The sequence below is a fragment of the Rattus rattus genome, chromosome 3 (assembly GCF_011064425.1).
Source record: "Rattus rattus isolate New Zealand chromosome 3, Rrattus_CSIRO_v1, whole genome shotgun sequence".
NCBI classification, from domain to species: Eukaryota; Metazoa; Chordata; class Mammalia; order Rodentia; family Muridae; genus Rattus; species Rattus rattus.
Window position 1 is genome coordinate 141,791,934 of NC_046156.1, and position 21,452 is coordinate 141,813,385.

A 21,452-nucleotide genomic window follows, 5' to 3' on the forward strand; every position below is an offset into this window, starting at 1 on the left:
GAAATTTTAAAAACTTTTAATAAGCATTTAGAAATATTATCTTTTATTTAGCCACAATCAGAATATTGTTCAATAATACTAGGGAGCCAACCAGATAGCCTTGCACGTATAGAGTTTATCTTTACACTTGCAAATGCTTTCAGTTCTCTAATGGCTTATCCGTTTTGCCAGTTCTTTAAGAAAAGGGACTGTTACTTAGTAGATCTAGGAGATATAAGTACGTTATGGAAAGCCCATTAAAGAAATGAAATTTCTTAAAGTATCACATGTTCCAAACAATGTGACAGAACTGTTTTCTGGGCAAACGGTGATTATGAAATGAACGTTACACAATCAGTGATTCTCTCAAAACCTTGTTAATCCCAGCTATCTGTAGAACATTAAATGTGTTGGGGGAAAAGAGGAGCAAGGAGGCATGGCTACCACACATGGAAGGTGCTGGTGGAGCAGGTATAGATCAAATACATCCAGCTATAGCTAGATGCTCAAGTGGCTGGAAAGAGCAAGCGGAATGGGAATTCTGTACAAGCCAATCCTCATCTCTTTCAGAAATTTGGCCTCTGCAGGGTAGTGTTTCCATTGCAACTGAATGAAGACAGCAGACCTTTCAAACAGGTATGTACATAGTATATATGTAGGCATCTTGTAAAAGACATGAATTTAACATTAAAAAAGTGTTTCTAACTGAGTATGTTGGCTCGTGTGGGCAATCCCAGCACTGGGGAGTCTGAGGCAGAAGCATCATAGCCAGCCTTAGGTATAATAAGACCCAACTATAGAGCAAGAAATTAATGTTTCTTCTCTTAACAAGGTTGTAAGGTGCTAATCTCATGCTGAACCTTGGCATGAGTGTGTTAAAGGAAATGTGTTCAGTGAAAATGGGATCAAATGACAGTGCAGCAGTGAACACTCTTAAGATTAAGTGAACCTGACAGTGTTAACACAGGTCATTTATTTTAAAAAGAGATACTATCCAAAGTAGGCAATTGGTAGTGTATGAAAATACTTTATATATATAAAGATAATGTCAAAAATCAAATATACACATTAATAAAAAGTCTAACATATATTATTCTTCTAAAAATATACTTCCCAAATTGAAAATTCAGTTATATAAGCTTTATTATACATATATGACAAAAGTGACTGAATACTAAGGTTCAGTATCTTTGAACTAAGTGCATTTCTATTTTTAAGAATACTTTTATTTAAAAATATCTGCTATGCTCTGTACTGAAGCTATGTGTTATACATTCATATTTAACTACATTTGTTTATGCCTCAACCTTCTTTTTGCTGCTGCTGCTGCTGCTTTAAGATGTGACTCTTGTTTTCAAGAGCATTATCCATCACCAGGAGCCCTCCTGTATCTGCAGTCTTCCACAGGACAGTTCCACTCCCCCAGTGCATGGTTGCTAACAAAACAGTGGTGACTCTGAATCTTCAGAGCCTTGTTTGTAGACTGGATAGTGGTAGAAACACTTGGAAAGGTTTTAAAAGCATTGCAGATGACAGGGTTGCTTTATAAAATCAGTAAGGTTGATAAATTTCCATAGGCATATGCTCACCGCAGGAGTCAGTTGCATTTCTTATGTCTATCACTGTAGATTTCCCAGTTGCTTGCTTTATTTGACCAGGAGGCATCCAGAAACTTCTGGGAGGGTTTCAAACTCTCCAAGTATGCAAGGCAGTAGTTTCTTGGAGGTTGCTACTACATTTTCTGTTTATATACTGCTGTTCAAGATTTTATTCCAACAAGTTTTTATCTCTCTCAGTAGTCTCTTTAGGAAACATGGATCATTCTTTTTCTGTTCCTTTATGGTTTTTTCTTCCTATGGGAATAAATTCAATAGATTTAATGTAATATTTTAATAAAAATGAGTCTCAAAATATTTGCTTTTTATTTTTCATCACATTAGATTATAGCTATTATTTAGTATTGCAGAATGAGGACCCTTGCATGGCATCTTAAACTGTGACCTATGTTGATCATTATGATTGATTAGGAAAATCAAGGCCTCTATGCTTAATGTTTTATATGTCATTTTCCCCTCCAAAAATGAACCCAACAATCTAAACTTTCATAAATGACACATTTTAATATAATGAAAATGAACTTTTTATATGAAAAAACAATTTTAGTGAAAACATTTAACACTGACGGTATTTGGATGAATAATATACCCGATTCAACTGGTAGTTTAGAATATGGTATAAAAACTTAATGTTTAATAAATTTTGGTTACTATCTGCCTCATACATTGGTTTTCCTCACCTAATTAATAATTTTTACATGTTCCTAGTACAGTATGGAGAGAGATGCTCATATGTACAGCAGCTGCCAGACAGCAGTTGGTCGTATCCCTCAGTGTCATGTGACAGACATAGTTGAGTGGCTCTTCATAGAGTAAAGAATCAGCTAGTTGAGCATTTTCTTGGTCAGATATTATTCTCAGCACTTAACATATCTTACTTTATTCTGTCTAGTGGATAAGCCTATAATCTTGATGATTTTACTTCATTCTGCAAATAAGGATAACAAGCCACGAAGAGGTTGGAGCCAGTGTGACAGAGTTGTAATGCATTCATCTTGAGCTCCTTTCTTTTTAATTTAGTCACAATTCATATCTCTATTAGTTATGTAAGTAACATAAGCATGTAACCTTTAAATAACTTCAAAGAGTCGATGACAGAACTTGAAAGGAAATATGGGTCATTTTGTTCTTTAATCTTTCTAGTGGAGACACAGAACATTTTCACTTGCTGAAGTTGCTGTACAATCAGTTAGTTGGTGCTTCCACGACTTTAGTGCTGGTACAGATCATGTCTCTAAGTGCCACATTCATGAATTGAATCAACTGCAATTTGAACGTACTTGAAGAAAAATGCTCCTGTACTGAACATGTGTGAACTACTTGTCATTATTCTTCAAACTACACATAATAACTACTTATCATTCGCATTGCTGTGGAACTTTTAAGAAGCCTGCATACAATTTAGAGTATACAGGAGGCTATGTGTGGGTTATAGGCAGAAACTCCATCACTTTCTCCCAAGAGTGGGAGCATGGCTAGAACTGTTTATGAGCTGTCTGACCATTACCATGGATACATAACACAGAAAAAGCAGGTGGGAACAAACCCTCCCTTTACCTCTGGAATTCTGGAGACACAAATATTCTAAACTTTCTAAATTCATGGACAAGGCCCTTGTTATTTTTATGTTGCTTCTGGGTCATATATTTGTGTACTTTGAATTTTATACTTCAGGTTGGAATGCCTATGGCTTCCTAATGCAGTGTGTGAAAGCTCACCTGCTTCCTTACAAAGAGTCATGTTTTCATATCTGTGCTGATAAACAACAACAATGGAAATGTCAAAAAGAATCCATAACCCACACACCAGCATGATCATTGTTCAGTGTCCCTGACTGGTTAATTTTTGAAGCAGATCCAAATGGGCTTTGTGACTTTGCAGCCAAGGCTTGAGTAGGGGAATACTTTTCAACTTAAAGTGAAAAGCAGCACTTAAACTCTGTGACAATAACGGTGGCCACCAGGGAATGGCAGTGTCCTGACCAGGTGTAATGCAGCGTGGCTCACAGTGAAGAGTGCACTGTGCTGACCAGGAGTGATGCAGTGTGATGCCCAGTTCACTCTTACCTTGCTTGTGCAGTTCACCAGTGTTTGTGTGCCGTCTGAAACTCTTAGTAAATGGTCATTGAATTCCTCACTGATATTCATTTTAAGAAATTGCCTCAACTTGCGAGCAGCACGATTTAGAAAAGCAGCTTCCTATTAGAAGAAAAGAATCAACAGTGTTGTTAACATAAGGCTAGATCCCTGTCCCTTAGTTATACCCCACCTCCGCCCTAGCTCTGTATTCCTGTTAATCACATGACTGACGAGTAACAGGAATGAAACTGTTTGGCTGCAAGGAAACAGAGAACATAAAGTGCCTAGAATTTGGTTTAATGATTATCTGACTTTTAAGAAGTCATTTCTCCATTAGGAACATGTGGCTTGATCATTTGCAGGTGAACATATTATAAGACTATGTACTTTTAACAGGATAACTAAAGAAGAAGGCTGCAGAAAACACTAGGAAATAAAGGTATGTGTGGATTTTTTGTTACCATTTGGGACACTGGAGCTCTGAAAGAATAGCTGGTACTAAAGAAAAAACGAAGAGCCATGTAACCTAAGACATAAGCTTTATTAGATAAATTAGTTAATAAATAAAAATTGTGATTATGTGATACTATGAGGTTAATAGCTGTGTGAGTTTTAGAAAGATTACCAAATGTCAAAGAGCATCTCTTGTTTCTTTGGGGAAATTTTACAAATGTTGGGAATTTTTAGAAATGATTTTCCATTGTAATTGACCAACTAGAACTGACTCTGGCATAAACTACAACAAATATTAAAAATATAAGACTGTCTAAAATGTAAGTGTGTATGTATGTGTGTGTGTGTATTCTGTGTGTGTGTGTGTGTGTGTGTGTGTGTGTGTGTGTGTGTGTGTGTGTGTGTAGTTTTGACAAGTACTTTCCTTCATAAAAGATTTGGGAGAAAACAGACACTTGTGCCTTTTTAGTCAGTGTTTTTAGCATTTTCAAAGTAAACAACAGAAAATAAGGACAACAGATTATTATGTGCTTTGTATCTATTGGGGACAGGGTAGCTGAAAAAATAACATATAATAGACCACAGTATAATATAATAGACAAATGATAATCCTGTCATTAATATAAAAAGATTATGGAATTAATTTAATTATCTAACAGAATTGTGCATAAAACCAAGCTCATAAAGAAATCCAAATTACCATTACCTTTGTATCATCACATAGATGTTTTTTAAAAAAGTTTGGTTCATTATTTGGGCAATCACTATCAGTTCCTGTCATTTTGTCCTGTAATAATATAAAACAATATAGTTAAATTCAGAGAATGTCTCTAACATATATTTATAAAAAAACATTCTAATATCTGATACTCATATTAACAGTTTAAGGAAAGCAAAATTTGCCTGATTACTTACTAGCATCAAGACTAGGTTTTCTTTATGTGAAAAATTAGCAAATATTTACAATATCATCTCAGATAAGATTCAGAATCTCTTAAGATTGAACTGAACTAGCTCTGTCTACTGCACTGGTGATTCCAGGCTATCGGAGCTCCTTAAAGATTTCAGAAAGCTTTAGTCTGGATAATATTGTCAAAACAATAAGTAGAGCCAGGTCGAGATTGGTAAGGGCTTCTGAGCTTTGTCTCTCTGCCACTCAGGGAAGTGTGTACTGTTCATATTACTCATGCAAAGGAGGCGTGGTCTTCTGACTTTAAAATGTATGCATTTACTGTTTTACCTGTAGGAAGGAGTGCGTGAACACATAATTGTTTAAAATTCAATGTTTACTAATGACCGTTGTTCAAATATTTCTGCAAAACCCTGTATGGAAGCTAATTTAAGAAAACAGCGACCTGGTTTCATCTGGCATTTGGCAGATGGTTCCTGTATCCTCTAACTATGATCACGTCATACCTTTGAGAAGCATGCATTTTGGAAATGTGTTTGTCAGTCACTCAAGGCATACTGGAGTCATCACAGGAGCAAGACATATATTTTCTAAAACTACCATCTTATCACTAAAGGTAGTGAACAGTTATTTGTCTACTCAGTCGTTTTTCTACCCATGAATGACATCAAATTAGGCATACATGCTTTATTAAACATACAAGTCTCATATGAAATATGTCACTGAATTTAAATTCTTGGAGAATTCTAGCAAATTTCATAACAGTATTTGAAAATTGTTTTTGGTTAGGCAAATGCTGAGAGGAACTATTAAAGTTTCATATGCCTATAGAAGAGAGGGTTGAACTCTTTTGTATATTTGCCAAGTGTTTGACTAAAAATTAATTTTCAGTGTGATGACAATATACCTTTGACATGAGCATGAAAGATGTTAGAGTTGCCTTCTGAAGTTACCATTCAAGCCTATGAAGAGCAGCCCAGAGTATGGATTCGCAATGAAAGAAAACTCCCATTTCTTGGTTTAACAAGTGTCAAAGTAAGATTCCTACAGGTAATGTAATAATGTAAACATTATTTCCAGGTTACTATAAATATGGAAAAAACACAATAGAAAAGCTAAAATTACTATGAGCTATTGTGTGACTTGCTCCTAGAAAAGGTCTTTGATTTCATTAGGTTGTACCTTGCAGGGTTTTTTTTTTTTTTCTATTACATACTTAACCTTCTTGTCTTAATTGATGATCTACTGCTTTGAAGAGACACCAGACAAAGGCAACTCTTAGACATTATTTAACTGGGGCCTGGCTTACAGTTTTAGGGGTGTAGTCCATGATTATCATGGCAGGAAGTAGTCAGGCATGGCACTAAAGTGTTAGCTAAGAGCAAAGACAGAGACTGGACCTAGAATGGGCTTTTGAAACCTCAAAGCATTTCCCTTAGTGACACCCCTCCTTCTGCAGCACCTAATCCTTCCCAAACAATTTTATCAGCTTGGAACTAAATATTTAAATACATGAGCCCATAGGGCCATTATCATTCAAAACTACCACATTTAGCTCCCTGTCCCCATAGGCTTCTAGCCATATCAGAATGTAAAATGCATCAGCCAACTTCCAAAGTCTCCATAGTCTTTTAATTTCAAGACTGCTTCTCACAATTCCAAAGTCTGATTCTCCTTGAGACTTAAGCCAATTTCTTAATTGTAAAACCCCATAAAAGCAAAAATCAAAATGCCTATCACATACTTCCTACATACAGTGACACAGACTATACATTATCATTCTAAAGGGGAGGAACAGGAACTTACTAATGAAACACTGGACCAAAGCAAGACTGAAATCCAGTAGGGCAAACTCCAAATTCTGTATCTCTCTGCCCAGTGTCAAAGGGCTGAGTAGATAGCTCTTTATATCTCCCACACTTCCCAGCTTTGCTGACTGAAACACACTTGTTATTCCTGGGCTGGTTCCACTTCCTGCCTGCAGCTTCTCTCCTTGGCAAATACGCCATACTGTGACTTTTCCAACATGTGGGATCGCAATCCAGCCTTTACATTCACAGTTTTACACAATGGCTTTCCTGGACTTCTCTGCAAAGATTCCCCTGCCATGTACCTTTGATTTAACAGCTTTCCTAAACCTTTGAACATTCCACAGTGCTGTTCCTGTGTCACACTGAATTCTAAAGCCAAAACTACATGGCTGAAGCTGCCAGCTTCTCCTGCTTGCTGGAGCTAGAACCTGTGCCCTCCCTGAATTGCATTGCATAAGTGTTCCATTATTGTTTAGGCCAAAGAAAAATGTCAGGTCTTTTCCTTTCCACGATTAGCCAAGAGGGGTCTTGGCCAGAGGTTACTACTCCCTTTTTTCCATCCTGCATCAGGGCTTTAAGCTTCTCCCATGATTGAGCTCCAGTACCAAATGTCTTGCTTCTCTTTTTCTCTCCAAACTGTACATTTTGAATTTCTCTTTGCCTTGTTTGCTTCTCTTCATTGTAGATGTACATGAGAGTGAATAAAATCACTACTTGGCACAATTGATATTAAACTGTCTTGAAATCTCCTCTGCCAATGATATTAGTAGAAATTTCTTCAATTTAACCACAGGTGAGTTTTTTTTTTGCAGAAAGTAGCCCCATTATTTGCCAAAGTACAGCAATAATGGTCTCTAGTCCAGTTGATATTATTCTTTTCACCAGTGCCTACATAGTCCAAATTACTCTCAGAACTTCTGTTTTCCATGCTTCTATGACCATGCCCCATTATGCCCCATTTATTATTTAAACAACTTTTCTTGTCCAAAGTTCCAAAGTTCCAAAGTCTTCCAAACAACTGTACCTGTTATACCTCTATTTACAAGCAATACTCACAGCATATACCTTTTCCATCACTTTTAAGTGTATTTGTCCTTTAGTTTTTTGCTTTCTGTGTGTTTTCTACAAAATCTTACATATGCTTACATAACAAGGAACTAACGAGCAGTTTAGACTTCAGTCTTTATTTTCCCCTGAAAATACAAAAACTTCACCATTTTTCCATTTTCTCTTCTCTGATATTAATCCTGCCTGCTTTTCTGTTAGTTTCTTAAAGAGTGTAAGAAAAATGTTAGCATTTTTTACTGGTTTTATGGGTAATATCTTCAGTGCATGCATGCAGGAGAGTACAGGTGTGTGCACGTGTATGGAAATGGAGGACAATACCTCAGGGTTCTCTTCTGTCTCCTTGTGAGACCCTGGGATTGAACTCATGTCTGTAGATTCCACACCTTTACCCATTAAGCCTTCTCGTTAGCCCTAGCTTTTTAATTTTTCTATTTTACTTTGCTTATGCTTTGTGTTCATTCGTTATTCATTTATTCATGTTTGGTGAAATCAATAAATAGTACCTCTAACTTTATAAATGAATGTTAAAGCTGATTAAATACTGTACAGTGCTGTTAAATACTGTAACAGTGCTTCTACCTTATGGTAGAATGAATTCACTTCCCATGACTGGCCTAGGAAATTACCAGAAACATGTTGGTTCAAAATAAAGAAACACATTTTGTTCCATTTCTAGAGATCAGAAATTTAAAGTCAGTGTTGAGTTAAAGGTTCACAGGGAGCATCTATGATTTGTCTCTTCTATCTACTGCTGGCTGCCAACATTCCTAGTGTTCCTGGCTTATGGCCATGCCACCATACTCCATCATTGTATGTGTCGCCAGCCCCTCAGACTTCTGTCTTAAAAGGCCATTTGCAATAGCAGAGTTCTGGTTTTCCAGTATAATTTCCCCATGTCAAATCTTTGATATAATCACATTTTCAAAGATTCCATTACCATAAATTTCTAAGAAGAGAATTTAATATGTTCTGGTGACATAATCTAACTTATTACAGAGAAGTATGTTGTTCTTCTTATAAATGTTGCATTTTACCTAAAAATTGACTCTTCAGTTGTGGACATGGACAGGTTAGACCAGAGCATATTCACTCTTGAGACTGGCCTCTTGTGATTTGTTTACGTGGGGCCAAGTATCAGGAAGCAACTGTTTCTTTATCTGTCACTGCATCATAAATTACAGTAATGGCAGCACAAATAATAATGATAATAATAATAATAATAATAATAATAATAATAATAATAATACCCTTATCGTTCATCCTTTCTGAAGGTTAGAATTTGGAAGAGGCTGCTGGATCTATATGTGCCATAAAACACCATTAAGATGTTAGCCCTCTCTATAGTCACCAGGTTTTGACTAGAACTTGAATATTTATTCTCAAGATACCTCACTAGTTTAGTTATGATAGGACCTCTCAGAGTTTCACTAGAGCCTTTCTACATACTTTCTTGAGTCCTTAAACACTTTCGTAAGTGAATTGCACTACATCAAGTGTTCAACAAACAAAAGGAAGAGGTTTTCTACCTTTTGTGATTCAGTTTTAGAAGACATACACTGCATTTTTCACCTTACTTCATTGGTTCAATAGAAACTATTAATTCTAGTCTACCTTCAAGGGGAAGGAATTGAACTCTATTTCAAAAGAAGTGTCAGACTTGTGTGGCCATACGTAAAAATGACCATATTCCTCCATGTCATGACTCAAAATGAATCCTTTGGAAATGATGAATCCCAGTGTGTATCTATGAATCTGAGAAATGCATGCTAGGTGCCTTCATTGTATAGGAAAAGCTATTGATAGACATCAGTTACTTGACTGAAAAAAAGGGAAGTTACAGATAAAGGTAGTCAACAGGCCAGCTATTACCCAGTTGCTGCATTTTCTGCCACAGAATAGTTCTTTTGGCTTTTCTTACAAAAGAGAATGTCAGGAGTGCTCCCAGTGAATCCTCATGAGAGCATTCTGAGCAAATTTGTGTGCATGTCTTGCACAAACAGTTCTAGTTAGTGTCTAAGTGCAAATTCTCTGCTTCCTTACATCTACTTTTTGAGATTGATCCTCACTATCCAAAATATTTCATATTAATATCCAAAAATACTCAAGATTCAATCTTAAGTTTAGTTCTAGATTTTGAAAAGTTGTTTCCTACAAAAATTTTCTATTTTTTTATTACAATCATCACAACCCATGCTTGGACAAATCTTAGTCCATTAAAGTCTCATTAGAGGGACCTTATAAAATGTTGAACTTATGTTCTCTGTTTACAGAATCCTGTTTCAATTACTACAAAATTTAGAGCTTAACAGACTGCAATTTAAACTGGCATTCATTAGATAATTTAAAAGAAAAGTCACTTAAACTTAATAAAGTGTTTTTTAAACATCTACCATGTAGATGTTTTTAAACTTAGTAATGAAGATACAGCTATAAAAATTACATGAGGTTCATTCTCTCAATGTGTTACTATTTGGTGGCAAATACAGATATTAATCCAATAGGCACAATTAATTACCAACTTGTTACTTGTGAAATTATAAAAGATAAATGGTATTAACTTGGTTGATTTTGTTGTTGTTGTTGTCGTTAACATGACACAAAATAGTTATCTTAGAAGGGGCACCTCAGCTGAGAAAATACCTTTATTATATTCCTGTAGGCTTGTCTGTGGGGCATTTTACTGATTGGTGATTGATGTGGGAGGGCCTATCCCAATGTGGACGATTCCAGCATTATACAAAAGCAAACTAAGCAAGCCCCAGGGAGAATGCCAGAAAGAAGCATTCTTTATGGTCTTTGCTTCAGTTCCTGCCTTCAGGCTTTTGTCTTGAGTTTCTGCCCTGACTTTCCTTTTGAATAGACTACAACTATGAACTGAAATAAACTTTTGTGCCCCAAAGTGCTTTGGGTCATGAAGTTTTTTAAATTTTTTTCTTTCATTGGATTTTTTAAAATTACATTTTAAATGTTATCCCCTTTCCTGTTTTCCCCTCAGAAACCTACTATCCCATCCCCCTTTCCTCACCCACCCACCCACTCCCTCCCACCTCCCCAGCTGACATATTCCTCTACACTGGGGCATTCAGCTTTGACAGGAACAAGGGCCTCTCTTCCCACTGATGTCTGACAAGGCCATCCTCTGCTACATATGCGGATGGAGCCTGTGTTCTCTTGGGAGGGTGGTTTAGTCCCTGGAAGCTCTGGGGAGGGGGTCTGGTTGGTTGATATTGTTGTTCTTGTTAATTTAACCATAGCAATAAGCAAGTACGTGAAGGGCTACAGGCAGAGTGTATTTAGGAACTCCCATAAAGACTTTGTTTAGGATCAAGCCCCTGGACCAAGTTCTGTAACACAAGTCACCCAGAGATAAAGGCACGGGAAACTTAAAACATAGAAAACAAGAGTTATAATTAACTTCCTCAGGAGAGAAAGTGCCATGGCCGTGATGTCTGAATAAAAGAAATCAAAAGGAGGGAACATGTCTATAAATTTACAGATATAACATCCTAATAAAAAAGAAAGTACCTGGAGGAAGTTTTTCAGTCATAAAAAATGTTAAGAGACCTTTCTAAATTCTAAAAGTAAAAATTAGCAGTTGGCTATATTTGTATGGACAAATCCAGGGATGATGTAGTTTTGAGTAGCACATCAATAGCACACTGGGTTGGATGGGAAGGGTCAGTGTATCTAGGTAAATATTGGGATGTTTGTTTATCGTCATTACATAATAGTTTACTGATATATCTGGGTTTTTAAAGTAAATTATCTCTTACTAAAATTATTGTTTCCTAATTGCTCTAATTAAACTTTATGACCAAAAGCAACTTGGGAGGAAAGGGGTTTATTTCAGTACAGTTCCTCATCACAGTTCATAACTGATTGAAGTCAGTCAGGCACTGAATCAGGTCAAGAGCCTGGAGAAAGGAGCGGATGCTGAGGCCATGGATGATGGCAGTTTATTGACTCTCTCCGTCTTCTTTCTTTTCCTGCACATAACCCACAGTGGCCTGGAATCTCCCACATCAGAAATCAATCAGGAAAATGCACCACAGGCTTGTCCACAGGTCAGTCTCATGGGGGACATACATTAGTTGAAATACCTTCTTTAATAAATTACTGTTTATTTTCAAATTGACCTAAAATCAGTCAGCATATCTGGGTTTCCTGGTAGGAAAAGGAAACTTGAGAAATATTTAGAAGCAAACTTAATCTTATTTTAAAGTGAAAATTAAGGAAGATTGATAAATTAAAGATGATTCCTAGGTTTTCTGGACCTTGTAATAAAATGTCCTGTCTAACAAGTCATTCCAATATGGAATAATAGATTTATGATGCTTAACTTTTAGGTAGTCTCAAGATTAGGCAACATCTCTTGAACTGTTTTTCAGTTTAGTAAGTTTGCTCTTAAGAGTTCTTCTCAACATAAATGCTAAATCAGTTTTCAAATACTTAAAGTAACTCGCTGGTGTTTTAACTGGGATCACATTGAATTTATAAACTAATTGTAACTTGCAGCAGTCTTTCCATATATGAGCATAGGATGTGTCTTCTCTATTCCTTTGATATCCTCTGATTTTTTAAGAATCTTTTCTGCGTGTTTTTCTAGACATATACCTTAATATCTCATTTGAGGGATGGTAAAATAAAGTGATAATATTTTTATTTAAAATTTCTCTTGTTTTGCCATCATCCTTCACATAGGGAGTTAGTTTTAGGATAGCTACAGATACCAAATGGATATTAATATCTCTCAAAAAATGAAAATTAATCCTTAATCCTAGTTTTTTTAGTTCCTAATGGATTTTATATATAAAAAGACTGTTTTTAATATGTTAATAAAATTGTGAGATTTTCTTTATCCTGCTGATATAATCAATTACATTGATTAGTATTTGAATATTAAATCAGCCTTGCTTGACTGGGATAAATATTACTTAATTAGATATATATTTTTCTATGTTAGAGGATTCAGTTTGCCAATAAAAAGTGACCATAGAGACACTCTTGACACCTTTTAAGTGAACTGATCTGTGGCAGAAAAGCAAAGGTAATAAATACAATATCACATTTCCAGTGTTTTTTTGGGGGGGAAATAGATATATACTCTTCTTACCCCAAAACAAAGTGACACAAATATCACATTTTTAATCAAATTGACTCAAGTGAATTATGATGTAACAGAAAATTCAAAACTAAACCCTGCTAGATTGTGACATAGGGGGAGACCTAGATGACCATTTGCATGCTGAAATACAATTTTTAAAGTGTGATCCTTTAAACGTATGAGAGAAATGATTGATAAGTGGACACTTTTTAAAAATGGTCATTTGATATTTCTTTTTCCCAGTCTACAGCATGTCTTCACATTCTTTTGACACTCTTTTTGCAAAGTTTTCACTTTCAACTTTTGTTGAACAGAGCCATAAAACAACAATGAGAGAAAGAACAACCCATTCAAGCAGGAAAGGGAGTCCTCAGTCCTCACTGAGGTGACACCACCAGTGAGGTGGACACCTCACTAAAGACAGTATGACAAAGTATATAAAAGATATTCAGCCTCACATGTCCCTAGAGAAAGGAAAGGAAAATAATGAACTACCACATCCCTCTTGTGGCTTTTGCAATATCTAAAGCCTAAAACAGACCACACCAAACACTGGACAGGGTATGGAGCAATAAGAATTCTCAGTTATTGCCTGTGGGAATGCAAAATGGCAGTTCCAGTTTGGAAGACAGTTTGGTTGTTTATCTTATAAAATTAGGCAAACTTTTCTTTAACTCAGCAATCTTGCTCCTCAGCATTTACTTACCCAAAGGATTTGAAAGCATGCTCAAACGTTGCAAATAGCCTTTTAAAGGGGCTTTGTTATTTTCTCAATAGAGAAGCAATGAAAATGTGTCTCAGCAGGTAAGTGCACAACGTATGGCATTCTAGACAATGGGATACTTTGTACTGAAGAAGGCTGTCAGACCACATGAAGAACTGAGGGAAATTTACATGCTTTTTTGTTAGTGAAAGAAGAATTTTTTTCTTTTTTTCGGAGCTGGGGACAAAGGAAGAATTTAAGGAAAGTATGGGTAGAGAAAAACATTCCTGGCTTTTAGAGAAGAGGCTGTGAAGGACAAATGGGCCAGTGAAACTTTTCTATGTGGTTCTATGATTTGAATATTTGATATTTGAGAAATTAACCCATAGTTTGAGTTTTCACCAGGAAAGAACTCTGATGTATAATAAGGACACAGGGTGATAACGACGTGCAGAATCCTAGATTACAGCACATGTACCACTGTACCAGAGTGCTATTTGAGCAGTTTTCCTAAGGCCACTGAGATGGGAATTCTATACTCTTGGGACAAATTTGGTTTTATGAAATTAACATTGATCTTAAAAATTAATTTTATTATTTGAAAATTTTTTTATGAAGATGAAATGAGAGGTACAACCGTCAAACATTGACAAATGGCTGTGTATGTTGTCAAATGTCTGTAATCTCAGCAATTTGTTAATGGAGGAAGGAAAATCAAGAGTTAAATTTATCTTTAACTACATAGCACATTAGAGTCCAGCTAGGGCTAGATGAAACCCTATTCAAAAAATGTGTTTACAATAAGCAAGTATCCTTATGCATAACTAGCACACTGAGGAAGTAAACACACACACATGCACACATACACAAACACACACAAACACAAACACATACACACATGCACACACACAAAACACACATACACACATACATACACAAACACACACAGACACACATGAACATACACACATATACATTCACATGCACACACGAACACACACACGTACGTACACAAACATGCACAGTAACAGGTTATTACTCAAATGCCTAAAGGCCTGGAAGCCTGAAAACATTAAATCTAGACACAATAAAGGACACATTCTGAATACAGATTTTGGAAAAAAGATAGCATTTTCACAAGTGATGCTAGTTCAACTAGTGGTCAGCATGTAGAAGAATGCAAATAGACCCATTCTCATTACCCTGTACAAAGCTCAAGTCCAAGTGTATCAAGGACCTCCACATAAAACCAGATACAGTGAAACTAATAGAAGAGAATGTGGGGAAGAGCCTCAAATACATGGGTACTGGGGAAATTTTCCTGAACAGAACACCAATTAAGATCAAGAATCAACAAATGGAACTTCATGAGATTGCAAAGCTTCTGTAAGGCAAAGGACACTGTACTTAGAACAAAATGGTAACCAACAGATTGGAAAAAAGGTCTTTAGCAATCCTACATCTGATAGAGGGCTAATATCCCTTATACAAAATAACTCAAGAAGTTAAATGCCAGAGAACCAAATAAACCTATTAAAAATGGGGTACAGAGTGAAACAAAGAATTCTCAACTGAGAAATATCGAATGGCTGAGAAGTACCTAAAGAAATGTTCAACATCTTTAGTCATCAGGGAAATGCAAATCACCTCAAAACAGTCAGAATGGCTAAGATCAAAAACTCAGGTGACAACAGATGCTGGCAAGGATGTGAAAGAAGAGGAACACTCCTCCATTGTTGATGGGATTGCAAACTGGTACAACCACTCTGGAAATCAGTCTGGAGGTTCCTCAGAAAATTGAACATAGTACTACCTGAGGACCAGATATACCACTCCTGTGCATATACCCAAAAGATGCTCCAACATATAACAAGGACACATGCTCCACTATGTTCATAGCAGCCTTATTTACAATAGCCAGAAACTGGAAACAAACCAAATATTCCTCAAGAAAGGAATGAATACAAAAAATCTGGTACATTTACACAGTGGAGTACTACTCAGCTATGAAAAACAATGACTTCATGAAATTCATAGGCAAATGGACGGTACCAGAAAATATCCCGAGTGAGATAACCCAATCACAGAAAACAAAACAAAACAAAACAAAAAACCACCACACATGCTATGCACTCACCAATAAGCCCAAAAGCTCGAATTACCCAAGATACAATACATAGACTACATGAAACTCAAGAAGGACAACCAAAGTGTGGATGCTTCAGTCCTTCTTAGAAAGGGGGAAACAAACAAATACGTAGGAGGAGATATGGAGACAAAGTTTGGAGCAGAGACTGAAGGAATGGCCATTCAGAGTCTGCCCCACCTGAGGATCCAGCCCATATACATACAGCCACCAAACCCAGACAATATGCTGATGCCTAGTAGTGCATGCTGGCAGGAGCTTGATATAGCTGTCTCCTGAGAGGCTCTGCAAGAACATGACAAATACAGAGGCAAATGCTCACAGCCAACCATTGAACTTAGAAAGGGGTCCCCATTGGAGGACTTAGAGAAAGGATTGAAAGAGCTGAGGGTGTTTGGAACCCCATGAGAACAATACCAACCAACCAGATCTCCCAGGATTAAACTACCATCCAAAGAGAACACATGGACAGACCCATGGCTCCAGGTGCATATGTAGCAGAGGATGGCCTTGTTGGGCACCCATATGAGGAGAAGCCCTTGGTCCTGCCAAGGCTGAACCCCCCACTGTAGGGGAATGTCAGGGAGGGGAGGCAAGAAGTAGGAGTGGTTGGTGAAGGGGGAACACCCTCATAGAAGAAGGGGGAGAGGGAATGATATAGAGGGTTTATGTATGGGAAACTGCAAAAGGGGATAACATTTGAAATGTAAATAAAAAATCTAAAAAACAAAAATAAAACAAAAAAGGATTTTTATAAGAAAAGTTACAAGCAACCCAAATCAGTAAATTTATATTTGAAGAAAAGAAGGACTGGTTCTTTGTTTGGAAAAAACCAATCTGTCATAAGAATATGTTATTAGGGGTCTTTTTATTTTAAATGTTCTGTTGTAGTAAATATTTAATGTAAACCAAGGGTTTCTACCCCACCTTTGATTGATTATTCCATTCCCATATAGAAGACACAACACTTTTATAATTATCTAAGCCTTTAAAGCACTAGAACTGGGCAGAATTTACCCTTTGTGCCATTAAGTCTACTTCCCTGCCAATAATCTTGATATGTGACTCGCCATGTTCTGCCTGAATCCCTCTTATTCCAACTGGCCAGTCCTCATGGCCAATTCTCCTGATCCCTTACTCCATGGCATCTTCTCTTCTCCCGATTTTCTTTCTCCTCCCCATTGTGGTCCTGCTTCAGACCCGAAGCCCAGGATCCAAAACTCTGCTTATCTTGCTTCTGCCCAGCTGTAGGCTGTAGACATCTTTATTGGACCAATAGTTTTGAATAGTTTTAAATTAAGGAGCATGATTCGTTCATAACATAACTTGGTGTACATGAGGATCTCCTTATCACTGGTGGCAACCAGACTTTGGAGGCCAGCATTTAGCATTACAATACATACATAGCAAAAGAACAAACCTCCACAATGTTCTTTTGGCAGAATAGTATTTGTTTTCCCCCTAGGCTCACGGCATATTTAGTCTTAAGTTCTTGGATACTTTAGAAGTGTCAAGCATGGGTTCCATCTCATGGAGTGGGCCTTAAATCAAACCAGATAGTATTTGGTTAATCCTATATTTGTACCTGTATTGTACCATATCATACATTACCAGAAAGTCCCTCTTTTAGATAGCAGGGTTTATGACTGGGTTGGTGGATACCTTTTTCTCTGGTAATGTGCAGAGTACCTTCCAGTACCATGAAAGCTAGTTAGTAGAGGTAGAGCTTCTCCCTAGACTCCAGCTCAACTTCTTAGTGTTTAATGACATATGTAAGTGTTGTCTTCTGCAATAGGGCATTATGATCAGTTGGTGAAAAACAAGCAATAAGTAGCCTTAGAAATAGTCTGTGATGTTAGGGGTTCCCATGGGCCCCCTTGTCTAATGACTTAACAATATGTAACCCATTCCTGACATTGGAAATTTTACTTGTTGCATTAAATTTTCCAATTGGGATACAATCTCTTCTATTTTTTTCATTTTTTTTCCGGAGCTGAGGATCGAACCCAGGGCCTTGCACTTGCTAGGCAAGTGCTCTACCACTGAGCTAAATCCCCAACCCCCACAATCTCTTCTAATATTAATGACTCCATTTAGATTTCTTTCATTTATACATATATTTTAGAAAATTCTACAGTAGCAGATTTCCATGTGTGTTTTTCAAATGCCCTTTAGTGTGAGTTGTCCCTACTCGTGATTCCTCCATTTTCTTCCATCGCCACCCCTGTTTAATCCTTTTCCAGTTTCTCCATAACAGTATTCTATTTCCATGTCCTTAGGAGGTCATCTCCTGGCCCCTGCTCTCCCTTACAAAATATCTGATCTCAGTGGTTATAAGGATTGTAGCATGCATAACAATGTCTTAAAAGTTAGCATCCATCAGCAATTCGGACCAGCAAAATAGAGCAGCAAAGTCCATCCAGACCCACGGTAGGACCCATCCCATTTTCAGACACCAAACCCTCACACTATTGCTGATGCCAGGAAGCACTTGCTGACAGGAGGCTGGTATACCAGTCCTCTGAGAGGCTCTGTCAGAGCCAGACCAGTATAGACGTGGATGCATGCAGTCAACCATTGGACTGAGCACAGGATCCCCAATGGAGAAGTTAAGGGAAGGATTGAAGGAGCTGAGGGGGATTGCAACCCCATAGGAAGAACAACAATGTCAACCAACCAGACCCACTAAAGCTCCCATAGATTAAACCACCAACCAAAGAGTGTACATAGATGGGTCCATGGCTCCAGCTACATGTATAGCGGAGGATTGCCTTTTCTAGAATGGATGAGAGGGGAGGACTTTGGTCCTGTGGAGGCTTGATGCACCAGTGTAGGAGGATGCTAGGGCAGGGAGGCTGAAGTGGGTGGGTGGGTGGTTTACCACCCTCGTAGAGGCAAAGGGGAGGAGGATGGGATGGGGGTTGTGGAGGGAAGACAGGGAAGGGGGACAACATTTGAAATGTAAATAAATAAAATAACCAAAAAAAGCTAACACCCAAATAAGGTGGCTTTCCTTTCTAAAATTTACTCACTATGACATCTTTATGCGAATGAACTTTATTCAAAAGTTTTAATGAGCTGAGTTAAAATACTTCTAAATCTTAGCCCAATCCACATATTGGTGATGGCTTTTATTTATTTACCAATGAATAAATTGACTTTAAAATATTTTATATAAATATAAATAAATATTTTAGAGTAATGTCTGTGTTCATAATAATCAATATTAAAATGATAAAGACATTAAATTTTGACTAGCCTTTAAAAGAGCTTAATATTAGATAGTTCCTAAATTTTAATACATGATGAATAGGAAAAAAAACAGTAGAAACAGGACTCCCAGAAGAAAGAAGCAGAGCAAAGGCACTGTGGTCCAAAAATGCATAATTTGATCGGGAAATAGAAGGCAATGCTGTTTAATTATATTGTTAGGAAGGGGGAGTCAATGCAAGGTGAAAATTAGGAAAGGCAAACTGCAAAGAACAAATTGTTTCTCATGTGTGCAGAGAAGGAGTTAATTCTGCCTGCATTCTGGAACAACTAAGAAGTTACTGCACCAGGCATCAACTTGATCTAAGCCCTTCTTTGTAATGATAATCTTGTTTAGGAAATACTCAGAAACATTCTGAAATGCATTTTTGAAAACTGTACTTATTCACTGTGCCTGAGAAGCAAATTCAGTGCTGGTTAAACATGAATCATGGAGGAATAGAGTATGAGGAAGAACAGCTGCAGACACAGGAGAAAGGTTGCTTGCAATAATTCTGTTTTGCTAGAAGTTTGAAACCAGGATACTTGATTAAAAGCCATGGCTTCATTCAATCTGGCAATAGCTTATTAAAAAGACAACCATGTTTCAGATTGGAACAGCCATTGGCAAGTAAATTACATGGAAATCCATGTCCAAATTGTAAGCCATGTTCTACAGTTTCTGCCTAAAACAAAAATGGCAAAAAAACCCCCAGACATTTATGGGCTAAACTATGTTCAATATATCTAATATTTTGTATATCTCATTACAATTATCAATGAACAACTCTGCAAAGGTAACAAACAGCAGGCATTTGTAAAAGCTAATGCAGTGTCTATGAAATTCCTTACCCCCAGTCTTTCCTTAGGCTGCCCTATGCTTAATAAAGTTAACCAGGACAGCTATCTGGAAACAGGAACTGCAGTCTTCCTGTGTGGACAATTGTTTCCTCATTATGAACATGAATAATATTTTTTCTGACATGCAAGAAACAAAATATGCTTAATTAAGCACAGTGACACACAATGATTAAATACTCCCAAAATGTATCCTAAAGTTTATATAGAACTTTTTTTTCTTATAAAGACAACATTTAATTGGAGGTAGCTTACAGTTCAGAGGTTCAGTCCATTATCATCAAGGTGGGAACATGACAATATCCAGGCAGACATGGTGCAGGAGGAGCTGAGAGTTCTACATCTTTATATGAAGGCTGCTAGCAGAATACTGGCTTCCAGGCTGTTAAGATGAGGGTCTTAAAGCCCACACCCACCTACTCCAAGAGGAACACACCTTCTAATAGTGCCGCTCCTTGGGCAGAGCATATACAAATTATCACATTCCACTCCCTGGCTGTCATAGGCTTGTTTAAACACATGAGTTTATGGAGGCCATGCCTACACGTAGCATAATCCAAAGTGCATTTAGTCCAACTTCCAAAGCCCCCATAATCTACAGCAATCACAACAATGTTAAAAGTCCAAAGATCAAGATTTCTTCTGAGATTCATCCTTTTCATGTGAGCTACATTGTAGCAAATAAATTCACTAAAAATATTTAAATAAACAAATGGATAACTTTATTATACTCTTTATGGTCAAGAGAAGCACAGGGGACCTGTGCTTGACATTCTGCTCATTTAGTGCATAGTCCTAAGGCAGAATGGTTTATATTGTGTGTGTCAACTGCATATAAAACAATAGAAGAAATAGAGAAGTAAATGTTTTAACAATTAATACTGATGGAAATTTACTATAGAGAATTCTAAGGGGAAAACGCCAAGGTTCCAAAAAGAACCATCACAATACTGTATTTGCAAATATAGTGTTCCAGAATATTATCACAAAGGTTCCCTACAAAATGCCTTACGAAGAAAAAGTTACATAATAAACATTGAAATGATTGGGTTTTGCTTATGAAGATATCTCTATACAATCTGTTTCATGAGATGCAGCACAAAAGGTCAATTGGTAAAATTTGCTAGAAACACTAATAATATTATAAAGTGCAAAAGAAAGGAAGATCTCGCAAAAGGAAATCCATATATATACATATATTATTATTATTATTATTATTATTATTATTATTATTAAACTCACTCTTCTACAGAATTGCGTCTACACTGGATTCCCTTTCCTGGGGGTGAATGGATGTTCTCTACTTGTGGGGTGCCTTTCCAGCTCTACTGTTGATGGAATTTCAATATATGATGTACTGTTTTATTACTTTGTGTTAGTTAAGTTGTGGTTATGTAAGACTGGTGATAAGAAAGGATGTTGCAGGGATTATATGATTCAACAACTGGCAGATTTCCTTTGAAAGCAATGTTCATGT

General features: G+C 36.9%; 1 protein-coding gene across 2 annotated transcripts in view; it reads right to left on the reverse strand.

The window, feature by feature from the left end:
• Il7 (interleukin 7) overlaps positions 1–21,452 on the reverse strand; it is a 45,455-nt gene continuing 24,003 nt past the window's right edge. The window contains exons 3-5 of one of the 2 annotated variants that reach the window (XM_032898635.1): positions 4,833–4,913; positions 3,662–3,793; positions 1–1,832 (exon numbers count right to left, since the gene is read on the reverse strand). In XM_032898635.1, the coding sequence (XP_032754526.1) occupies positions 1,725–1,832; positions 3,662–3,793; positions 4,833–4,913 (321 nt within the window). In that variant the 3' untranslated portion in view covers positions 1–1,724. Of the gene's footprint in view, positions 1,833–3,655; positions 3,794–4,832; positions 4,914–21,452 lie in introns of both variants that reach the window. The other variant, XM_032898636.1, reaches the window with a different exon arrangement.